Source organism: Trachypithecus francoisi, unplaced genomic scaffold (assembly GCF_009764315.1).
Source record: "Trachypithecus francoisi isolate TF-2019V2 unplaced genomic scaffold, Tfra_2.0 Lachesis_group20, whole genome shotgun sequence".
Classification (NCBI taxonomy): domain Eukaryota; kingdom Metazoa; phylum Chordata; class Mammalia; order Primates; family Cercopithecidae; genus Trachypithecus; species Trachypithecus francoisi.
Window position 1 is genome coordinate 64,841,346 of NW_022681466.1, and position 17,873 is coordinate 64,859,218.

The 17,873-nt window shown below is 49.4% G+C and overlaps 1 protein-coding gene across 1 annotated transcript in view; it reads right to left on the reverse strand.

Moving 5' to 3' along the window:
- POLR2A (RNA polymerase II subunit A) overlaps positions 1-17,873 on the reverse strand; it is a 34,151-nt gene that overhangs the window by 13,881 nt on the left and 2,397 nt on the right. The window contains exons 2-15 of the mRNA XM_033184754.1: positions 6,687-6,819; positions 6,418-6,554; positions 6,150-6,323; positions 5,710-5,991; positions 5,222-5,383; positions 4,869-5,089; positions 4,519-4,651; positions 3,257-3,381; positions 2,919-3,129; positions 1,537-1,746; positions 1,277-1,445; positions 1,002-1,096; positions 656-859; positions 263-485 (exon numbers count right to left, since the gene is read on the reverse strand). Of these exons, the coding sequence (XP_033040645.1) occupies positions 263-485; positions 656-859; positions 1,002-1,096; positions 1,277-1,445; positions 1,537-1,746; positions 2,919-3,129; positions 3,257-3,381; positions 4,519-4,651; positions 4,869-5,089; positions 5,222-5,383; positions 5,710-5,991; positions 6,150-6,323; positions 6,418-6,554; positions 6,687-6,819 (2,479 nt within the window). The remainder of the gene's footprint in view (positions 1-262; positions 486-655; positions 860-1,001; positions 1,097-1,276; positions 1,446-1,536; positions 1,747-2,918; positions 3,130-3,256; positions 3,382-4,518; positions 4,652-4,868; positions 5,090-5,221; positions 5,384-5,709; positions 5,992-6,149; positions 6,324-6,417; positions 6,555-6,686; positions 6,820-17,873) is intronic.

Consider the following 17,873-nt stretch of genomic DNA (forward strand, 5'->3'; position numbering starts at 1 on the left):
ATGGACAAAAAGCCCAGCAGGGACCACCCCCATGGGACAGGCCAGCAGAGCCCCGGAAAGCTCTATCCCTGTACTGCGCAATGCTGAACAGCAATCCAAACAAGGGTGTTTGCCTACTCTTGCGTCTCTACTCTTTCCACAAGGGCCAGAATCATACCCTGGGAATAGGAGCCTGAGCATTTCCACTCCCCACCTATCGGGTTTCTCAGCCTGCAGCAGTCCCTGGTAACAGCCCAAGGAAAACCCCTAAGGAAAGCCTCACCAGTCTCAGCAGTCTTGACAGCCGTGTCAATGAGCCCCTCACGACCCCCCATGGCATGGAAAAAGAACTCGGTGGGTGTGAGGCCGGCTAGGTAGGAGTTCTCCACAAAGCCACGGCTCTCGGGCCCGTAGTCATCCTTGATGAAGTGAGGCAGAGTCCGGTGCTTGAAGCCAAATGGAATCCGCTTGCCCTCCACGTTCTGCTGCCCGACGACAGCAATGACCTGGGAACAGAAAGTTGGGGTGTACTGAATTCCCTCTGCCTTAAGAATAACAGTTCCCAAGATTTCTTCCCAACTCCCGTGATCCTCCTGACTCTAATACATGCAAACACCTTCCTTCCTCCTCCCGAACTTCAGTGTGGCCCCGTACGTGGAAAGACAATGCTCCTCACCTGGGAGATGTTAATCTTGGAACCTTTAGCTCCAGACACGACCATAGACTTGAAGTTGTTGTATTCAGACAGGGATTTCTGAGCAGAGGAGCCAGTCTTGTCTCGGGCATCATTAAGAATGCGGTTCACCTGATTCTCAAAGGTCTGCCGCAGAGTGTTCCCTGGGGTGGGCTCCAGCTCGTTGTTGTGTGCCTTCTCGATGACCTGGAGGCAGAGCTCTTGGTGAGACATCTATCCCTACTCCCCGCCCCTTCCCTCTCACTTTACACTCCCTTTGCTCTTGAGGATGCTAACTTCAAAGTCCCTGGAAACCCCTTATTCCGTCTCTGGTGGCCTTCCCTCTCACCTCTATTACATCCTGCTTAGCCTTCTTAATAGTGTTCTGAATGTCCTGGTAAGTCTTAGAATCAGCAATGGAGTCCCCAATGCCAATGGTATGACCTAGAGACAGGGAAAGGCATCAGCAAACCCCTTTGGACCTCTAAGAAACATGGAATGGAATTATAGCCAACAGTAGAAGCAGGGGACACCAAATCCAAGGAGGAAAGAAAGGGATGGAAGGACAGTAAGAAGTTAAGAGAATTCACAGAAAGGTCCTGGTACTCCATGCTCCATGCTCACCCTCGATGAGGAGCCAGTTGTTAATGACAGTCTGAATGTTGGAGTAGAAGAGGCGAGTGATGTCATGGCCCATCTCCAGGTAGGATATGTGGACCAGGGAGCCAGCTGACGTGCCCAGAGACTTCTTACACAGGATGCCCATGATCAGCTCCCCGTTCTCCACCACCACCTAAGGACAAGGCACCCACTCAGGTCCCCCGCTCTGGTGCTGGCTCCCGTGTCCAGATTCTGTCCTCACACAGCCACAAGCCAGGCCCTACCTTGGTGTCCCCAGGAGAGATGTGCTTGTAAGGGCCACTGTCTTCATCATCGGGATGGGTGCTGTGGGTACGGATACAATTGATGTGACCAGGTATGATGAGGGAGAAGATCTGCTTGCCTGTCCACAGGGGCCGGGGCTTCAGGATGGCCGGCTGTGGCACCTTCCCATCCCACGTTGACAGGAACATCAGGAGGTTCATCACTTCACCCTGTGAGACAAACAGTAACGCAGACAGGAAGTCAGACTGCAGGCTCCACATCTCAGGGATGAGAGAGAAATGTTGGGGAGGTTTTCCTGCCCAAGGGAGAAAGCCAGATTTTGGAGGCAAAAATGACAGAAGTTTTTTCCAAACTTTTATTTTTTTTGAGACAGGGTCTTGCACTCTGTTGCCCAGGCTGGAGGGCAATGGTGCAATCAGGTCTCACTGCAACCTCCGCCTCCTGGGGTCACGCAATTCTCCTGCCACAGCCTCTCGAGTAGCTGGGGTTACAGGCACCTGCCACCAGTCCGGCTAATTTTTGTATTGTTGGTAGAGATGAGGTTTCTCCATGTTGGTCAGGGCTGTCTCCAACTCCTGGCCTCAAATGATGTGCCTGCCTTGGCCTCCCAAAGTGCTAGAATTACAGGTGTGAGTCGCCCAGTTGCAAAAACTTTTAGTTAAAAATTCATTGTAATAGTGAAATTTTTGTTTTTGTTCTTTAACAATAAGCATAAATTTCTTTTAATAATTAGAAAATAAGTGAAAGTTACAATAGAAAAATAAAATTTTAACAAGGTCCTACTTATTTTTCCATTTACCTTTCCTTTACAGACAATACCAGGTATTACATGAAATTTTAAAGAATTAGCCAGGCGCAGTAGCTCATGCCCATAATCCCAGCACTTTGGGAGGCCGAGGCAGGCGGATCACGAGGTCAGGAGATCGAGACCATCCTGGCTAACACGGTGAAACCCCCGTCTCCGCTAAAAAATACAGAAAATTAGCCGGGCGTGGTGGCGGGCACCTGTAGTCCCAGCTACTCGGGAGGCTGAGGCAGGAGAATGGCGGGAACCCAGGAGATGGAGCCTGCAGTGAGCTGAGATCGCGCCACTGCACTCCAGCCTGGGCAACAGAGCAAGACTCTGTCTCAAAAAAAAAAAAAAAAAAAAAAAAAAGAAAAGAAAAAGAAATTTTAAGGAATTAAATGGGGGAATTAATGCCTTACACCTTTTTGGCCTCTGAGTTTTCCTAACCCAGAGGTTCGCCCATCAGAAAAGGCAATCTCACAGACCACTGCTGGGTAAGTCAGAAAAAAAAACACAGCTCTTCCTCCCAGCCTCCACCTTGCATCCAGGAGCCCCACCGCCCACTTGAGCCAGGTTTCCATCTGGACCACACACCCGCTCCAGGAAGACGTCTCTCTTGGTGAATTTGCGCACTGCTGTGAGTGTGTCCTGCACGATACCCATGACAGGCCGGTTGCTCTGGGGGGTGACAATCATGCGAGGAACCATGGCCAGCTCCTGGATCTCTGCCCGCGTCTCCAGAGACTGTGGGAGGTGCAAGTTCATCTCATCCCCATCAAAGTCTGCATTGTACGGAGTTGTCACACTACAGTGAAAGAGAAAAGTCAGGGTTGGGAAGATGTCTGCAGCAAAACCTCGAGGAGCCACCCGGCCTGGCACCCCCCACCGGCCTCCCCCCAGTTCCAACCTGCTTCCCTCAGCCAGAGACTGACCTCAGATTCAAGCGAAAGGTAGACCAGGGGAGGATGCGGACCCGATGCCCCATCATGGACATTTTGTGCAGAGTTGGCTGCCGGTTGAAGATAACAATGTCCCCATCACACATGTGCCGTTCCACCTAGGGAGGTGAGGTAAGGAAAAAGTCTCAGTGAAGGAGGTATCTAAGAATGAAAGGACAATGGACCTAAAATACTTTGCAGGTCAGGCGCGGTGGTTCACGCCTATAATCCAAGCACTCTGGCCCTTGAGGCAGGCACGTCACTTAAAATCAGGAGTTTGAGACCAGCCTGGTCAACATGGTAAAACCCCGTCTCCACTAAAAATACAAAAACTAGCTGGGCGTGGTGGCACGCGCCTGTAATCCCAGCTACTCGGGAGGCTGGGGCAGGAGAATCGCTGGAGCCTGGGAGGTGGAGGTTGTAGTGAGCCAAGATCACAGCACCGCACTCTGCACTCCAACCTGGGTGATAGAGCGAGGCTGTCTTCTTCTTAAATAAATAAAGTCCCTTGCAAACTGAGAGATGACACCATGGTGCTAATTCACTTGAAACACTTAATAACACTCCTCTGGACAAGGCCCCGGGCCAAACACCAGGTTATCAGGGATGAATGATACACAGCATCCACCAATCTCAAGGAACTCAGTCGGGGAAAAAAGACATTTCGAACATAAAGCCTTCTGCACTGTTGCTCCACAGATCCCTCTTCCCTGCCATGTGCACGCTGCCCCTGGGTTTATGCCACCCCCACCCTGAATGCCAGAGGCCAGCAGCTCCCTGTACACCTAGGCAGCAGTAGCCTTTAACAAGACAGTCAGGCTGGGCACGGTGGCTCAAGCCTGTAATCCCAGCACTTTGGGAGGCTGAGACGGGCGGATCACAAGGTCAGGAGATCGAGACCATCCTGGCTAACACGGTGAAACCCCATCTCTATTAAAAAATACAAAAAACTAGCCGGGCGAGGTGATGGGCGCCTGTAGTCCCAGCTACTCCGGAGGCTGAGGCAGGAGAATGGCGTGAACCCGGGAGGCGGAGCTTGCAGTGAGCTGAGATCCAGCCACTGCACTCCAGCCTGGGCGACAGAGCGAGACTCCGTCTCCAAAAACCAAAACCAAAAAAAAAACCAAAAAAAAAAACAAGACAGTCAAGTCTGGATCCCAATGAACAAGACAGACTCAGATGGCCTATCCCAGCCTGCCCCATTTCGAAAAGCTTTCTGTTCAGGTGGCTGAGAGAGGCCCTGGCCTGCTACGTGCCTTATAGCCGGTCTGCAGGTGAAGATCACTAGGCTTGGGGTGGAAACGCAAGTCAATGCGATCGCCATTGTCTCGGATGATGTACTTGGCCCCTGGGTACTGGCTGTTCCCCCTGCGCACTAGTTCTTGAAGTCTAGGAAGGAAAGAGGTGCAATGAACTCAATGCTTCCTAAAAAGCCCCTGCAGCCACCCTCACCCCAGAGCCCTGAGTGAAAGTTAAACTTCAGAACTTCAACTCCTCCTCGTTCCAAGCCCACGCCCGAGGTAGGATGAGCAGACTCTCGAAGCCTTGCCACTGAGGCCATGTCTTCCCTAGCCATTCTGGGAAGGGCTTTCCAACGGAGACACACCTGTCAATGTTGAAAGGGGTGACAATCTCCGCAAAGGTCATGTTGGCGGCAATGGAGCGGGGCACGCCGACCTGGTCAATGGAGAGGTTGGGGTCGGGGGTGATGACAGTGCGGGCCGAGAAGTCCACTCGTTTGCCCATCAGGTTCCCTCGCACACGGCCTTCCTTGCCCTTCAACCGCTGTTTCAGGGACTTGAGGGGACGCCCAGACTTCTGCATGGCCTGTGAGGAAAAAACACAGGGTGGGGGCAACCCAGAAAGTCAGCACTGGGCCCGCTTCCAGAGCTCTGAGGCCTCATGCTAGCCCCCACCCTGGCTCCAACCCACAGAGGGGTGGGGAGCATGCTGACTCACACGGGGCAAGCCAGGCAGCTCATTGTCCACCATGGTGGCCACATGGAACTGGAGGAGCTTCACATCCTCTGCGATGACATGGGCCGCAGCGCCGTTCTGCTCATTGCGCCGTAGCTGATTGTTGATCTTCACGATGTCAGCCAGTTTGTGAGTCAGGTCATCCTGAGGCAGGAAGTCAGAATCATCATGGTCCAGCCACCACTGCCAGCGCTTGGCAGGCATGTGCCAGGCACACAGCACAGCTCTCATCCTCACATGCCCCGGGAGGCAGGACTGCCCACTATCATTTATAGACTCAGAAACACCTTTGTGGCCTTTAACCACGTGAAGGGATTCATTAAAGATCATACAGCTAGTAAGTGGCAGGGGATTTTCAAACCCAGGTCCATCCATCCATCCCCCAGGCACACCCCAGCCCCACCTACAGCGCTTCCTCCCTTTAGACCTCTCACCCTCCAGCTAACAGGTAGAGCCCTGGAGCCACTGACCTGGTTACGGGCAGAGCCCTGCATCACAACAGCAGGCCGCACGGAGAGTGGGGGCACAGGCAGCACTGTGACAATCATCCACTCTGGCCGTGCATAGCGGGGCTCCATGCCCAGCACAAAACACTCCTCATCTGAGATGCGTTTGAAGATCTCATGCACTCGCTCTGGACTCAGCAGGATCTTCTTCTCCTGAGAGTCCTCATTAACGTGCTTCCATTCCGCATACAGCTCTAGGCCAGAACGCCGGATCCTGGGCTGGTACCGCCCACAGCCACCATGGCCCTTCCAAGGAGAGACAGGGACCATCAGAGTCCAGAGCTTGGGTCATTTCCCTCCACACCAGGCCAGCCCCTCCTGTTCCGCCGCATCCTTCCCTTCCAGTTTCCTCCCTCCGGGCCTCGGACCCCTCCTTCCCAAAAGTCTCTGCCAGTCCCAGCCACCTTTTCTTTGGTCAGATCCTCGTCACCCTCAGGTTGTTCCACACCAAACTTGTTATCCATCTCCTCCCCACCCTCGCAGATGTTTTTGCCCTTGCAAAGGTCGTAGACATGTGTGAGCCGCTTCTTGGGCTGTCCCTTGGACTTAGACAGGATGTCCTTGATCTTTGGGTTGTTCTGGGGACAGGGCAGAGCAGGGTCAGTTGAAGCTGTCCCCCCTGCCCCCTACCAAGCAGCCCCCCACCCAGACCAGAGCCTGTTCCCCACTCACAGAGTCCACAAGCAGTTTGGAGCAGAAGAAGCAGACACAGCGCAAAACTTTCATTGTCTTCACCAGGAAGCCCACGTGAAACACAGGCTTGGCCAGTTCAATGTGGCCAAAGTGGCCAGGACACTCTGTCATGTTTCCTGTGGGACACACACCCAGTGCTTTCCTCCCAGCTCCCACTCATCTCAGAGGCCTCCAGGTGTTGACCCTAGTTTTCTTTGAGGACCCAACCCACCTCCCCTCTGGGATCCCACCCAGTCCCCAGCACTTACCTGCACATGTCTGACAGCGGCCAGTCCGCTCAATCACCCCTTGCCTCGGGTCCATCAGCCCCCCAAGCTTGGGGCGGCCTCCCTCAGTCGTCTCTGGGTATTTGATGCCACCCTCCGTCACAGACATTCGCTTCTGCAAACAAAGAAAGGCCAACAATTAACAGCGTTCCTAGTTTCTAGCCTTTGTGGTTGGGGAGCTCTGGACTAAGGTCTGGGAAAACCCTGAACTACTTACAGAAGAACTAAGTTTAGCCTGGAGTGAGGGGAATGGGGGATTGGTGTGTATACACTTCTGAAAAGGCCAAAGTTGAATATTCCAAGTCAGAGGCTTATTCCAGTCACTGAGGCAGGAAAAGCACTCCTACTAGATAATGGTCGACCCAGGGTTCCACACAAATCACCTGCCACTAGGACATGAACCCCAGACTTCAATCTGGGTTGAATTCTAGGTCTCTGACATTCACAGGATTTAGCCACAAAAAGAAATAAAAGTTTTTCAGGGAAAACAAAAAAAAAAAACAATGCTTTATTTGTTCCTCCCAAGTAGAAATCAAGCTCATGAATCTGAGATCCTGGCAGGAGCCTCTCTGTACCTGTATCCTTGCCATGACAGCCCAGGTGTTCTGCACCAACACATGCCCCACCAACTCAAGCCCCTGATAAGAAATGAGGCACTCAGAGATGCAGTCCTGTCTCTTTACCCTCATCTTTGTCATGCCCTCCTTCTCAAGGCCAGACCTGCTTGAACCTTTTCGTGTCCAAATGGAGATTTTATTTGTTTTGAGATGGAGTCTCGCTCTGTCGCCAGGCTGGAGTGCAGTGGCTCAATCTCTGCTCACTGCAACCTCCGACTCCGGGGTTCAAGCAACTCTCCTGCCTCAGCCTCCCAAGTAGCTGGGATTACAGGTGAACGTCACCACATCCAGCCAATTTTCGTATTTTTAGCAGAGATAGGGTTTCACCAGGTTGGTCAGGATGGTCTCTTGACTTTGTGATCCGCCTGCTTCCGCCTCCCAAAGTGCTAGGATTACACACGTGAGCCACCATGCCTGGCCGGAGATTTTATTAAAAGACTGGAGAAACAGGTGCTAGTCTTTTGAAGACAGGTTGGTGGAAATGATTCGAAGCAAAAGTGAATAGCTGGAATCCCAAGAAAGGTAGAGCCAGGACTTGATGGGGACATTTCAGTGGAGGAAACAGAAGAACTCAGAAGCAGATACACTGGGTGTGGCAGCTCACACCCATAATCCCAGCCCTCTGGGAGGCTGAGACGGGTGGATCACCTGAGGTCAGGAGTTCAAGACCAGCCTGGCCAACATAGTGAAACCCCATCTCTACTAAAAATACAAAAAAATTAGCCGGGCGTGGTGGTGGGCACCTGTAATCCCAGCTACTAGGGAGGCTGAGGCAGGAGAATCGCTTGAACCCGGGAAGCAGAGGTTACAGTGAGCCAAGATCACGCCACTGCATTCCAGCCTGGGTGACAGAGCAAGACTCTGTCTCAAACAAACAAACAAAAAAAGGTGTAACGTTATCGCACACTTACACTTAGTAAACTACAGCACAGTATAAACATAACTTATATGCACAGGGCAACCAAAAAACTTCATGTGACTTGCTTCATCGCGGTGGGCTGGACCCAAACTCACAGTATCTCCAACGTATACTTAGATACTCATTCTCAACTCTCTAACTCCAGCCAGGCCTCACTTTTCTTCTGGACTTTGGGTTCACATATTTAACTACCTACTGAACTCCCTGCAAACATTCCACCAAAAAATCAAATTAAACATGTCTAAAAGCAAACTCCCTTTTCCACAAAAGCCTCTCTTTCAGTCTCCACCCCAGATTCAGAAACCTATGCTCACTTTTCCTTACCTTCAAGCATAAAACAGTTCAAAGAACATGGACTTAGCTCTCAGGGACCCTTGGTTTGGAATTCTGACTCTACTACTTATTAACTATGTAACCATTAAGGACTTAATTAGCTAGCTTAAGTCCAGGATGTAATTGGTGCTTTTTGAATGGACATTATTATTATTCAGTCATTCACCAGGTACTGGTCACTTTTACCTCCTTTATTTATTTATTTATTTATTTTTGAGAAGTCTCGCTCTGTCACCCAGGCTGGAGTACAGTGGCGGGATTTTAGCTGGGATTACACACTTAAGCCATCACGCCTGGCCTCCTAAGTGTTTCTTGAATCTTGCCTCTCTTCTCCATCCCCACCACCACTGCCCTAGTTCAGGCCTTTCCTTTGTAGTCTACAACAGAGCGTTCGTATAGGTCACCAGCCTGTCTCTCTCCAGTCCTTCTATACGACAACTGGGGTGCTCATTCTAAAATGAAAATGTGTGCCAAAAATAAATAAAATAAAAATAAATAATAAAATAAAATAAAAATGTAATCATGCATACCCTTTTGTCCTCAGACTGACACCCAAACTCAGCAGGGCAGCTTACCAAAGGATTTTATGACGTTCTCAACCTTCATTTCCCTGATGCTCCACACCTTCCTGTTCACTCCTCAGTACCAATCCCTTGGAGTTCCCTATCACCCAGCACAACCCATGCTGCACTCCTCTGGGTTTTTTGGTTTTTTTTTTGACAGAATCTCGCTCTGTCGCCCAGGCTGGAGTGCAGTGGCACGATTTCGGCTCACTGCAAGCTCCGCCTCCTGGGTTCATGCCATTCTGCTGCCTCAGCCTCTGGAGTAACTGGGACTACAGGCGCCTGCCACCACGCCCAGCTAATTTTTTGTATTTTTTAGTAGAGACAGGGTTTCACCGTGTTAGCCAGGACAGTCTTGATCTCCTGACCTCATGATCCACCCGCCTCGGCCTCCCAAAGTGCTGGGATTACAGGCTTGAGCCACCGCGCCCGGCCTCCTCTGGGGTTTTCATACCCTAGCGCCTCTCTCTGCTTGGAATGCTTTTCCCACTGCAAAACTCCTATTTCAAGACTTGGCTCAGGCACTGCTTCCTCCAGGAAGCCTTTCCACAGCCTCCCCAAAATAGACAGGCACCCCTCCTCTGTGCTTCCACAGCCCCTCTGTCACTGTACATACAACAATGCAATAAAATGACCTATAGGTGTCTGTCTTTCCTATAACTATAAGCACCTCTCCAGCAGGCAGAATCCCTCAACCTGAAACATGGCAGGCTCCTGATAAATGTCTGTTAAATTGACCTGCTGCTTAGGACTCCCCACTGCAGGGAGCTACCCTCAAAAAACCTGGAAAAAGAGAGGTTACCTTCTGACAGTCAAACCAGTAATCCCCTCATATCAGATCTGATTGGCCACTGCTGGGTAGAAACCAAAATGGTCTACAGATGCAAAGCTGAAGAAGTTCTGAACACCTCTCAGCCTCAGACAGGTTCAAAACTCTCATCAACATGACCTGACGAAATCTCAGGGAGACGTCCTCGTGTATGACATTTGCAAAGCTGGAACCTCATCAGCTGCTTTGTGTCTGGTGAGAAACATGAAGGGGATTGCTCACCTTGAATGAGAGACCAAAAGAAAAAAAAAAAAAAAAAAGCAGGTACAAATCTGGCCTCCAGAACAGACACAGCAAAGGGGCCTAAGAGAAATCACACTCAACATTTTCAACCTCTGTCTGCTCAAAGTCTAGGCCGACCAAGCCAACCACCCTTCTAATAACTAATTCTGCTTCCAGGCTTTCTGAGACTGGGTCAGGGGGTGACAGCAGACACGCATATCCTGGTTAACGAGAAGAGCTATCCTTCCACCACCAAGTTCATGAACTCTCATTTATTTATTTATTTATTTTTGAGAGAGGGTCTTGCTCTGTCACCCCGGCTGGAGTGCAGTGGCGCAATCTCGGCTCACTGAAACCTCTGACTCTCAGGTTAAGTGATTCTTGTGCCTCAGCCTCCCAAGTAGCTGGGATTACAGGTGCCCACCACCACGCCTGGCTAATTTTTGTATTTTTAGTAGAGATAGGGTTTCACCATGTTGGCCAGGATAGTCTCAAACTCCTGGCCTCAAGTGATCCACTCACCTTAGCCTCCCAAAGTGCTGGGATTACAGTCGTGAGCCACTGCACCTAGTCTCAAACTGTCATTTTAAATTATATACGAACTGCTTTAGCCCCTTATCCTTCAGCCAACACTGGTTCTCACTGCCTACAGGATAAAGGCTAAACACTTGAGGGGGTGGCCAGTCAGGCTGGGTTCTCTTTGGGTTCTGCCCCTGAGGTCACAGAACAAAAGGGCTGTCATTGAATCTCGGTAAATACTCATTCTCTTTCCTCTGCCTTTAGCAAAGCTAACAAGGTCCTTATTATAACTTGGCTTCAAGTCTCTTTTACAGCTTTACTTGGTACCACATTCTCCTACCCACCTCCCACATTTATGTTCTAAATACAATAGATTTCTCAAAATTCCTTTTGCTTCACACGCCCCCTTGGGAGTAAACTTCCATTTATTCTTTAAGACCCAGTTCAGAGGCCACCTCCTTATGAGTCTTCTCTAACTCTGCCTGGCCTTATGCACACCCCAGCAAGGTTCTCAGCCCAATTTTAATTACTTGGTGACACATCTGTCTCTCCCATTGGACTGTAATCCTTGAGGGCAAGGGTCATGTTTTCTCTTCATATCCTCAGCACCTAGCACAGTAACCAACATACGGTGAGGGCTCAGCAACTATTTGCTGCATACACAGGAAATCCCTCACAAGAAATAATTTGAACACAAGGATCATCTTCTGACTCATCAATGTAGCCCACACTCTACCTAAAAGAATACATTACTGGCCAGGCGCAGTGGCTCAAGCCTATAATCCCAGCACTGTGGGAGGCCAATGCAGGCAGATCACCTGAGGTCAGGAGTTCGAGACCAGCCTGGCCAACATGGTAAAACCCTGTCTCTAATAAAAATACAAACATCAGGCCGGGTCCAGTGGCTCACGCCTGTAATCCCAGCACTTTGGGAGGCCAAGACAGGCGGATCACGAGGTCAGGAGTTCGAGACCAGTCTGGACAACACGGTAAAATTCCATCTCTACTAAAAATACAAAAAAAAAAAAAAAAAACAAAATTAGCTGGGTGTGGTGGCACACTCCTGTAGTCCCTGCTACTCGGGAGGCTGAGGCAGAAGAATCGTTTGAGTCTGGGAGGCAGAGGTTGCAGTGTGCAGAGACTGTGCCACTGTATTCCAGCCTGGGCAACAGAGCTACACTCCATATCAAAAAAAAAAAAAAAAAAGGAAAAAGAATACTGCTTTAAATCCTTACTTAAATAAGTCAGGATATAAATCAGTTATGCATTCCATGGTAGACAGCCGTTTTTATTTATTTTATTTATTATTTTTTTGAGACGGAGTCTGGCTCTGTCGCCCAGGCTGCTCCAGTGGTGCGATCTTGGCTCACTGCAAGCTCCGCCTCCTGGGTTCACGCCTTTCTCCTGCATCAGCCTCCTGAGTAGCTGGGGCTACAGGCGCTCTCCACAGCGCCTGGCTAATTTTTTGTATTTTTAGTAGAGCCGGGGTTTCACCATATCAGCCAGAATGGTCTCTATCTCCTGACATTGTGATCTGCCCGCCTCAGCCTCCCAAAGTGCTGGGATTATAGGCGTGAGCCACCGCGCCTGGCCAGACAGTTGTTTTTAATAAATAGGGGTCAACTACTGTGAATGAAATCCAGCACCGTCTTTTAACAAAATTTTGTGCACAGCTGTACAAAGCTCTAGTACCTCCTTGCAACCTTACCCTCACCTAGCAACATCTAAATCCATCTTCTAATAGCAAGGACAACAGCTCTATCTCAAAGCCAATTCAAAGAGCCCTCTGTACCTCCACATACTCTGACCCCCAAGACTTCTGTAAAACATTTTAGCCTAAAATACCACCTATTTCACAACAGGAGGCCCCTTACTCACCCTCACCCATCCTTCTAAAATGCCACCTGTTTCACAACAGGAGGCCCCTCACTCACCCTCACCCATCCTTCTACCCAAAACTGAACCATCTGTTGGTCCCTCAAAATACAGACATCATATGAACCACAGACATGCAGAGCACTATCAAAGCCCAACAATCCTACACCCCAGAAATGACTCTGGTAGACCTTCGTCAACAGTGTCCCATACTTTTATTTGTCATTATTCAATCTCGGGTCAGTACAACCTCTGCCTACCAGGTTTCAGTGGTTCATATGCCTCAGCCTCCCAAGTAGCTGGGATTACAGGTGCCCGCCACTACACCCAGCGAATTTTTGTTATTTTTAGTAGAGATGGGGTTTCACTATGCTGGACAGGATGGTCTTGAACTCCTGACCCTCAGGGATCTGCCCACCTTGGTCTCCCGAAGATTACAGGTATGAGCCACTGTGCTCAGCTCATTTGTTATCATTATTTTTTAATTGAGATAGGGTCTTGCTCTGTTGCCCGGGCTGGTCTTGAACTCCAGACCTCAAGTGATCCTCCTGCTTCAGGCTCCCAAAGTGCTAGGATTATAGGCACGAGTCACAGCACCCATTTTTTTTCCACGCTTTAAAAAAAATGTAAATATGTTCCCATTTTTACATAAGGCCTTCACTCTGCACACTCTTGAGTAACTTTTTCATTTATCCATAGATTCCCTAACATGATCAGCCCACAGTGCCCTTCCATTTCAGTAACTCTCACAGCACTCACTAGGTCAAACGAGAGCCACGGCCAAGTGTGGTGGCTCACGCCTGTAATCCCAGCACTTTGGGAGGCCAAGGTGGGCAGTTCACTTGAGGTCAGAAGTTTGAGACTGGTGTGGCCAATGTGGCAAAACCCTATCTCTACCAAAAATACAAAAATTGCCGGGTGCCTGTGATCCCAGCTGCTTGAGAGGCTAAGGCAGGAGAATAGCTTGAATCCAGAAGGCAGAGGTTATAGTGAGCTGAGATCTCACCTCTGCACTCCAGCCTAGGCAACAGAGCAAGACTCCGTCTCAAAGAAAAGACAGCTACTTATTAAGCACCTAGGCACAAACAACTTAAGCATTTATGTCCTAGAAACTTAATTAGCCACAAAAAATTAGCCAGGCGTGGTGACAGGCGCCTATAGTCCCAACTACTCAGGAGGCTGAAGCAGGAGAATGGCATGAAACCAGGAGGCGGAGCTTGCAGTGAGCCGAGATCATGCCACTGCCTGGGCGAGAGAGCCAGACTCCATCTCAAAAACAAACAAACAAACAAAAAAAGAAACTAGCCACTTCAAAAAATACACATAAGTTGAAAATACCATTTTAATATATTAAAACAATGTAACATTTTTCTTTCTTTCCCAAATAACCATCTCACTCACTTATGGCGACTGTTAGGCAGTGCACCTCTCAAACCTTGGAATCGGACTAAACAGCACCACCTTTATTTCTTCTACAAACTGATTTTTGCCTGTACTTAGCAGCTGCTAAAAACTCAGCTTCACAAAAATATGACATCATAGAAAGGGATTTGGCACCATCTAATGTTGAAATGGAACTACCAGGAACTAGGAGTTCCAGGGTATCTGACAAATGTACCTGTGCTTCTCTTGGAAATTTAAAATACTTCACTGTACCCACTGTGAACATGTGCCACAGTGTCTCAGGGCATCAGCACGGTGTGGGACCCTATTGGGAAGTTCTTCTCTTACATGGTAATAATACATCCTAAGTTATTCACCAAGATTCCTATTAGTAGGGCCGGGCGCGGTGGCTCAAGCCTGTAATCCCAGCACTTTGGGAGGCCGAGACAGGCGGATCACGAGGTCAGGAGATCGAGACCATCCTGGCTAACACGGTGAAACCCCATCTCTACTAAAAAATGCAAAAAACTAGCAGGGCGAGGTGGCGGGCGCCTGTAGTCCCAGCTACTCGAGAGGCTGAGGCAGGAGAATGGCGTAAACCCGGGAAGCGGAGCTTGCAGTGAGCTAAGATCCGGCCACTGCACTCCAGCCTGGGCGACAGAGCGAGACTCCGTATCAAAAAAAAAAAAAGGCCGGGCGCGGTGGCTCAAGCCTGTAATCCCAGCACTTTGGGAGGCCGAGACGGGTGGATCACGAGGTCAGGAGATCGAGACCATCCTGGCTAACACAGTGAAACCCCGTCTCTACTAAAAATACAAAAACTAGCCGGGCGAGGTGGCGGGCGCCTGTAGTCCCAGCTACTCGGGAGGCTGAGGCAGGAGAATGGCGTAAACCCGGGAGGCGGAGCTTGCAGTGAGCTGAGATCCGGCCACTGCACTCCAGTCCGGGCGACAGAGCGAGACTCCGTCTCAAAAAAAAAAAAAAAAAAAAAAAAAAAAAGATTCCTATTAGTAAATACTGATTTATAATTGTCACTTTCAAACAATGTTGCAGTAAAATTCCTTCTACGTTATCTATGCATATTTGTCCCATTATTTCATTCACTTGTTTATTCAACTCATTTTTATTACATGTCTATGTGCCAGGCACTACTTGAGATACTGACGGAACATGAATAACACAGACAAAGTCCCTCATGAAATCCATTCTCTAGCAAGGAAGCAAAAAACAGAAAAACGAATCCTTTCTGAAGTGACAGGCTGTGAAGGAAAATATAGCAGAGAATGATCAGAGAAAGCAAGGGCAGGGCAGGGGATGCTATTTAAACAGAGTGGTCAGGGAAGCGCTCCTAAAGATATGACATCAGCCAGGCACAGTGGCTCATTCCTGGAATCCCAGCACTTTGGGAGGCCAAGCAGGGGGATCACTTGAGCCCAGTTCACCAGCCTAGCTAACACAGTGAGAACCCATCTCTACAACAAATTTAAAAATTAGACAGGCATGGGGGTACAAGCCTATAGTCCCAGCTACTGAGATGGGGCTTGGGGGTCTGAGGTGGGAGCATCTTTTTTTTTGAGACCAAGTCTCACCCTGTCGCCCAGGCTGGAGTGCAATGGCACGGCCTCGGCTCACTGCAACCTCCGCCTCCCAGGTTAAAGCGATTCTCCTGCCTCAGCCTCCTGAGTAGCTGGGATTACAGGGGTGTGCCAACACACCCAGCTAATTTTTGTATTTTTAGTAAAGACAGAGTTTCACTATTTTGGCCAGGCTGGTCTCAAACTCCTGACCTCGTGATCTGCCCACCTCGGCCTCCCAAAGTGCTGGGGTTACAGACGTGAGCCACTGTACCTGGCCTGGGAGCATCTATTGAGCCCAAGACCAAGAGGCTGCAGTGAGCTGTGATCGAGCCACTGCACTGCAGCCTGGGGGACAGAGGGAGACCCTGTGTCAAAAAAAAAAAAAAATTCCATTTCAACAGAGAACAGACATAAAGGAACAGGCATGCAGAGCAGTGGTCTGAGCAAGGAGGTTCCAAGCAGGAGGAATAGTGAATAATAAAGTCCTTGAGGTGGGAATAAGCTTGCAGTGTTAGAGGAGCAAGCAGTCAGCGTGGTTCAAGAAAAGCAAAGAGGAGACTAGTAATGAGATGGAGAGGCAAGCAGGAGCCAGATAAAACAGCACTTTATAGGTCAGAATAAGGAGTCCTGAAACCTCTGGAGAAGATTCCATGCAGGGAAGGGAAGGGAAGGGATGAAGAGCTCTCTCTAGCCTGCTCTAGCTGTTCTTGGAAACTGCAGGAAGACCAGCTAGGGCTACTATAGCACTCCACAGGAAAGACGACAGTAGGGTGGAACATGGTGGGACACAGTGGTGGAGATGGTCCTAAATGGCTGGATTCCAGGCATATTTTGAAAAGTAGAACTGACACTCTGGCAGATGGACTAAGTGGAGATTGTGAGAAAGAGAATCAAAGATGGCTTTTAGGTTTTTGGCCTGAGCAAATGGATGGAGAAACATTTACTAAACTATGCAAAACTGGGAAAGGGAGAATTAATCTTTTTTAACCTAAGGATGAATTTTTATAAGTGGTAATGCTTGATCAAACGATTCATATATTAAAAGGTTGATGAGGCCAGGCGCGGTGGCTCAAGCCTGTAATCCCAGCACTTTGGGAGGCCGAGACGGGCGGATCACGAGGTCAGGAGATCGAGACCAGCCTGGCTAACACAGTGAAACCCCGTCTCTACTAAAAATACAAAAACTAGCCGGGCGAGGTGGCGGGCGCCTGTAGTCCCAGCTACTTGAGAGGCTGAGGCAGGAGAATGGCGTAAACCCGGGAGGCGGAGCTTGCAGTGAGCTAAGATCCGGCCACTGCACTCCAGCCTGGGCGACAGAGCGAGACTCCGTATCAAAAAAAAAAAAGGCCGGGCGCGGTGGCTCAAGCCTGTAATCCCAGCACTTTGGGAGGCCGAGACGGGCGGATCACGAGGTCAGGAGATCGAGACCATCCTGGCTAACACAGTGAAACCCCGTCTCTACTAAAAATACAAAAACTAGCCGGGCGAGGTGGCGGGCGCCTGTAGTCCCAGCTACTCGGGAGGCTGAGGCAGGAGAATGGCGTAAACCCGGGAGGCGGAGCTTGCAGTGAGCTGAGATCCGGCCACTGCACTCCAGCCTGGGTGGCAGGGGGAGACTCCGTCTCAAAAAAAAAAAAAAAAAAAAAAAAAGTTGATGAAATTGTCAGACCAGAGGCTGGGCATGTTGGCTTAAGCCTGTAATCCCAGCACTTTGGGAGGCCAAGGTGGGCGGGTCCCCTGAGGTCAGGAGTTCAAGACCAGCCTGGGTAACATGATTTCCCATTCCAGAGTTACCGACGTTAAAGGCGATCAGACGAATCCTAGGGAGTCTTTACAAGTTTGGTTAAGAAGCCAAACCCCGGATAGCTACTAAATACAAAATACAAAATACAAAAATACAAAAACACAAAATACAAAAAATAGACGTCGTGGCACACACCTGTAATCCCAGCTAATAGGGAGGCTGAGGCAGGAGACTCTCTTGAACCCAGGAGGTGGAGGTTGCAGTGAGCCAAGATTGTGTCACTGCACTCCAGCCTGGGTGACAAGAGTGAGATTCCGTCTCAGGAAAAAAAAAAAAAGATTGTCAGACCATCCTCCAAAAAGGTTTTACCAATCTATCTTTCTACCAACAATGTATAAGCATGTCTATTTCCCAATATTTTTGCAGCAGGGAAAAAAAGTTGGATAAGAGAAATTATTTTAATCTGGATTTTTTTTATTAGAAAGCCAACTCTTTGTTGGCCATTTGCACTACTTCTCTGAACTGCCTATTCATCTCCTTTACCCCTTTTTCTAGTAGACAGGTACTTTCCTTACTGATTTGTAAGTG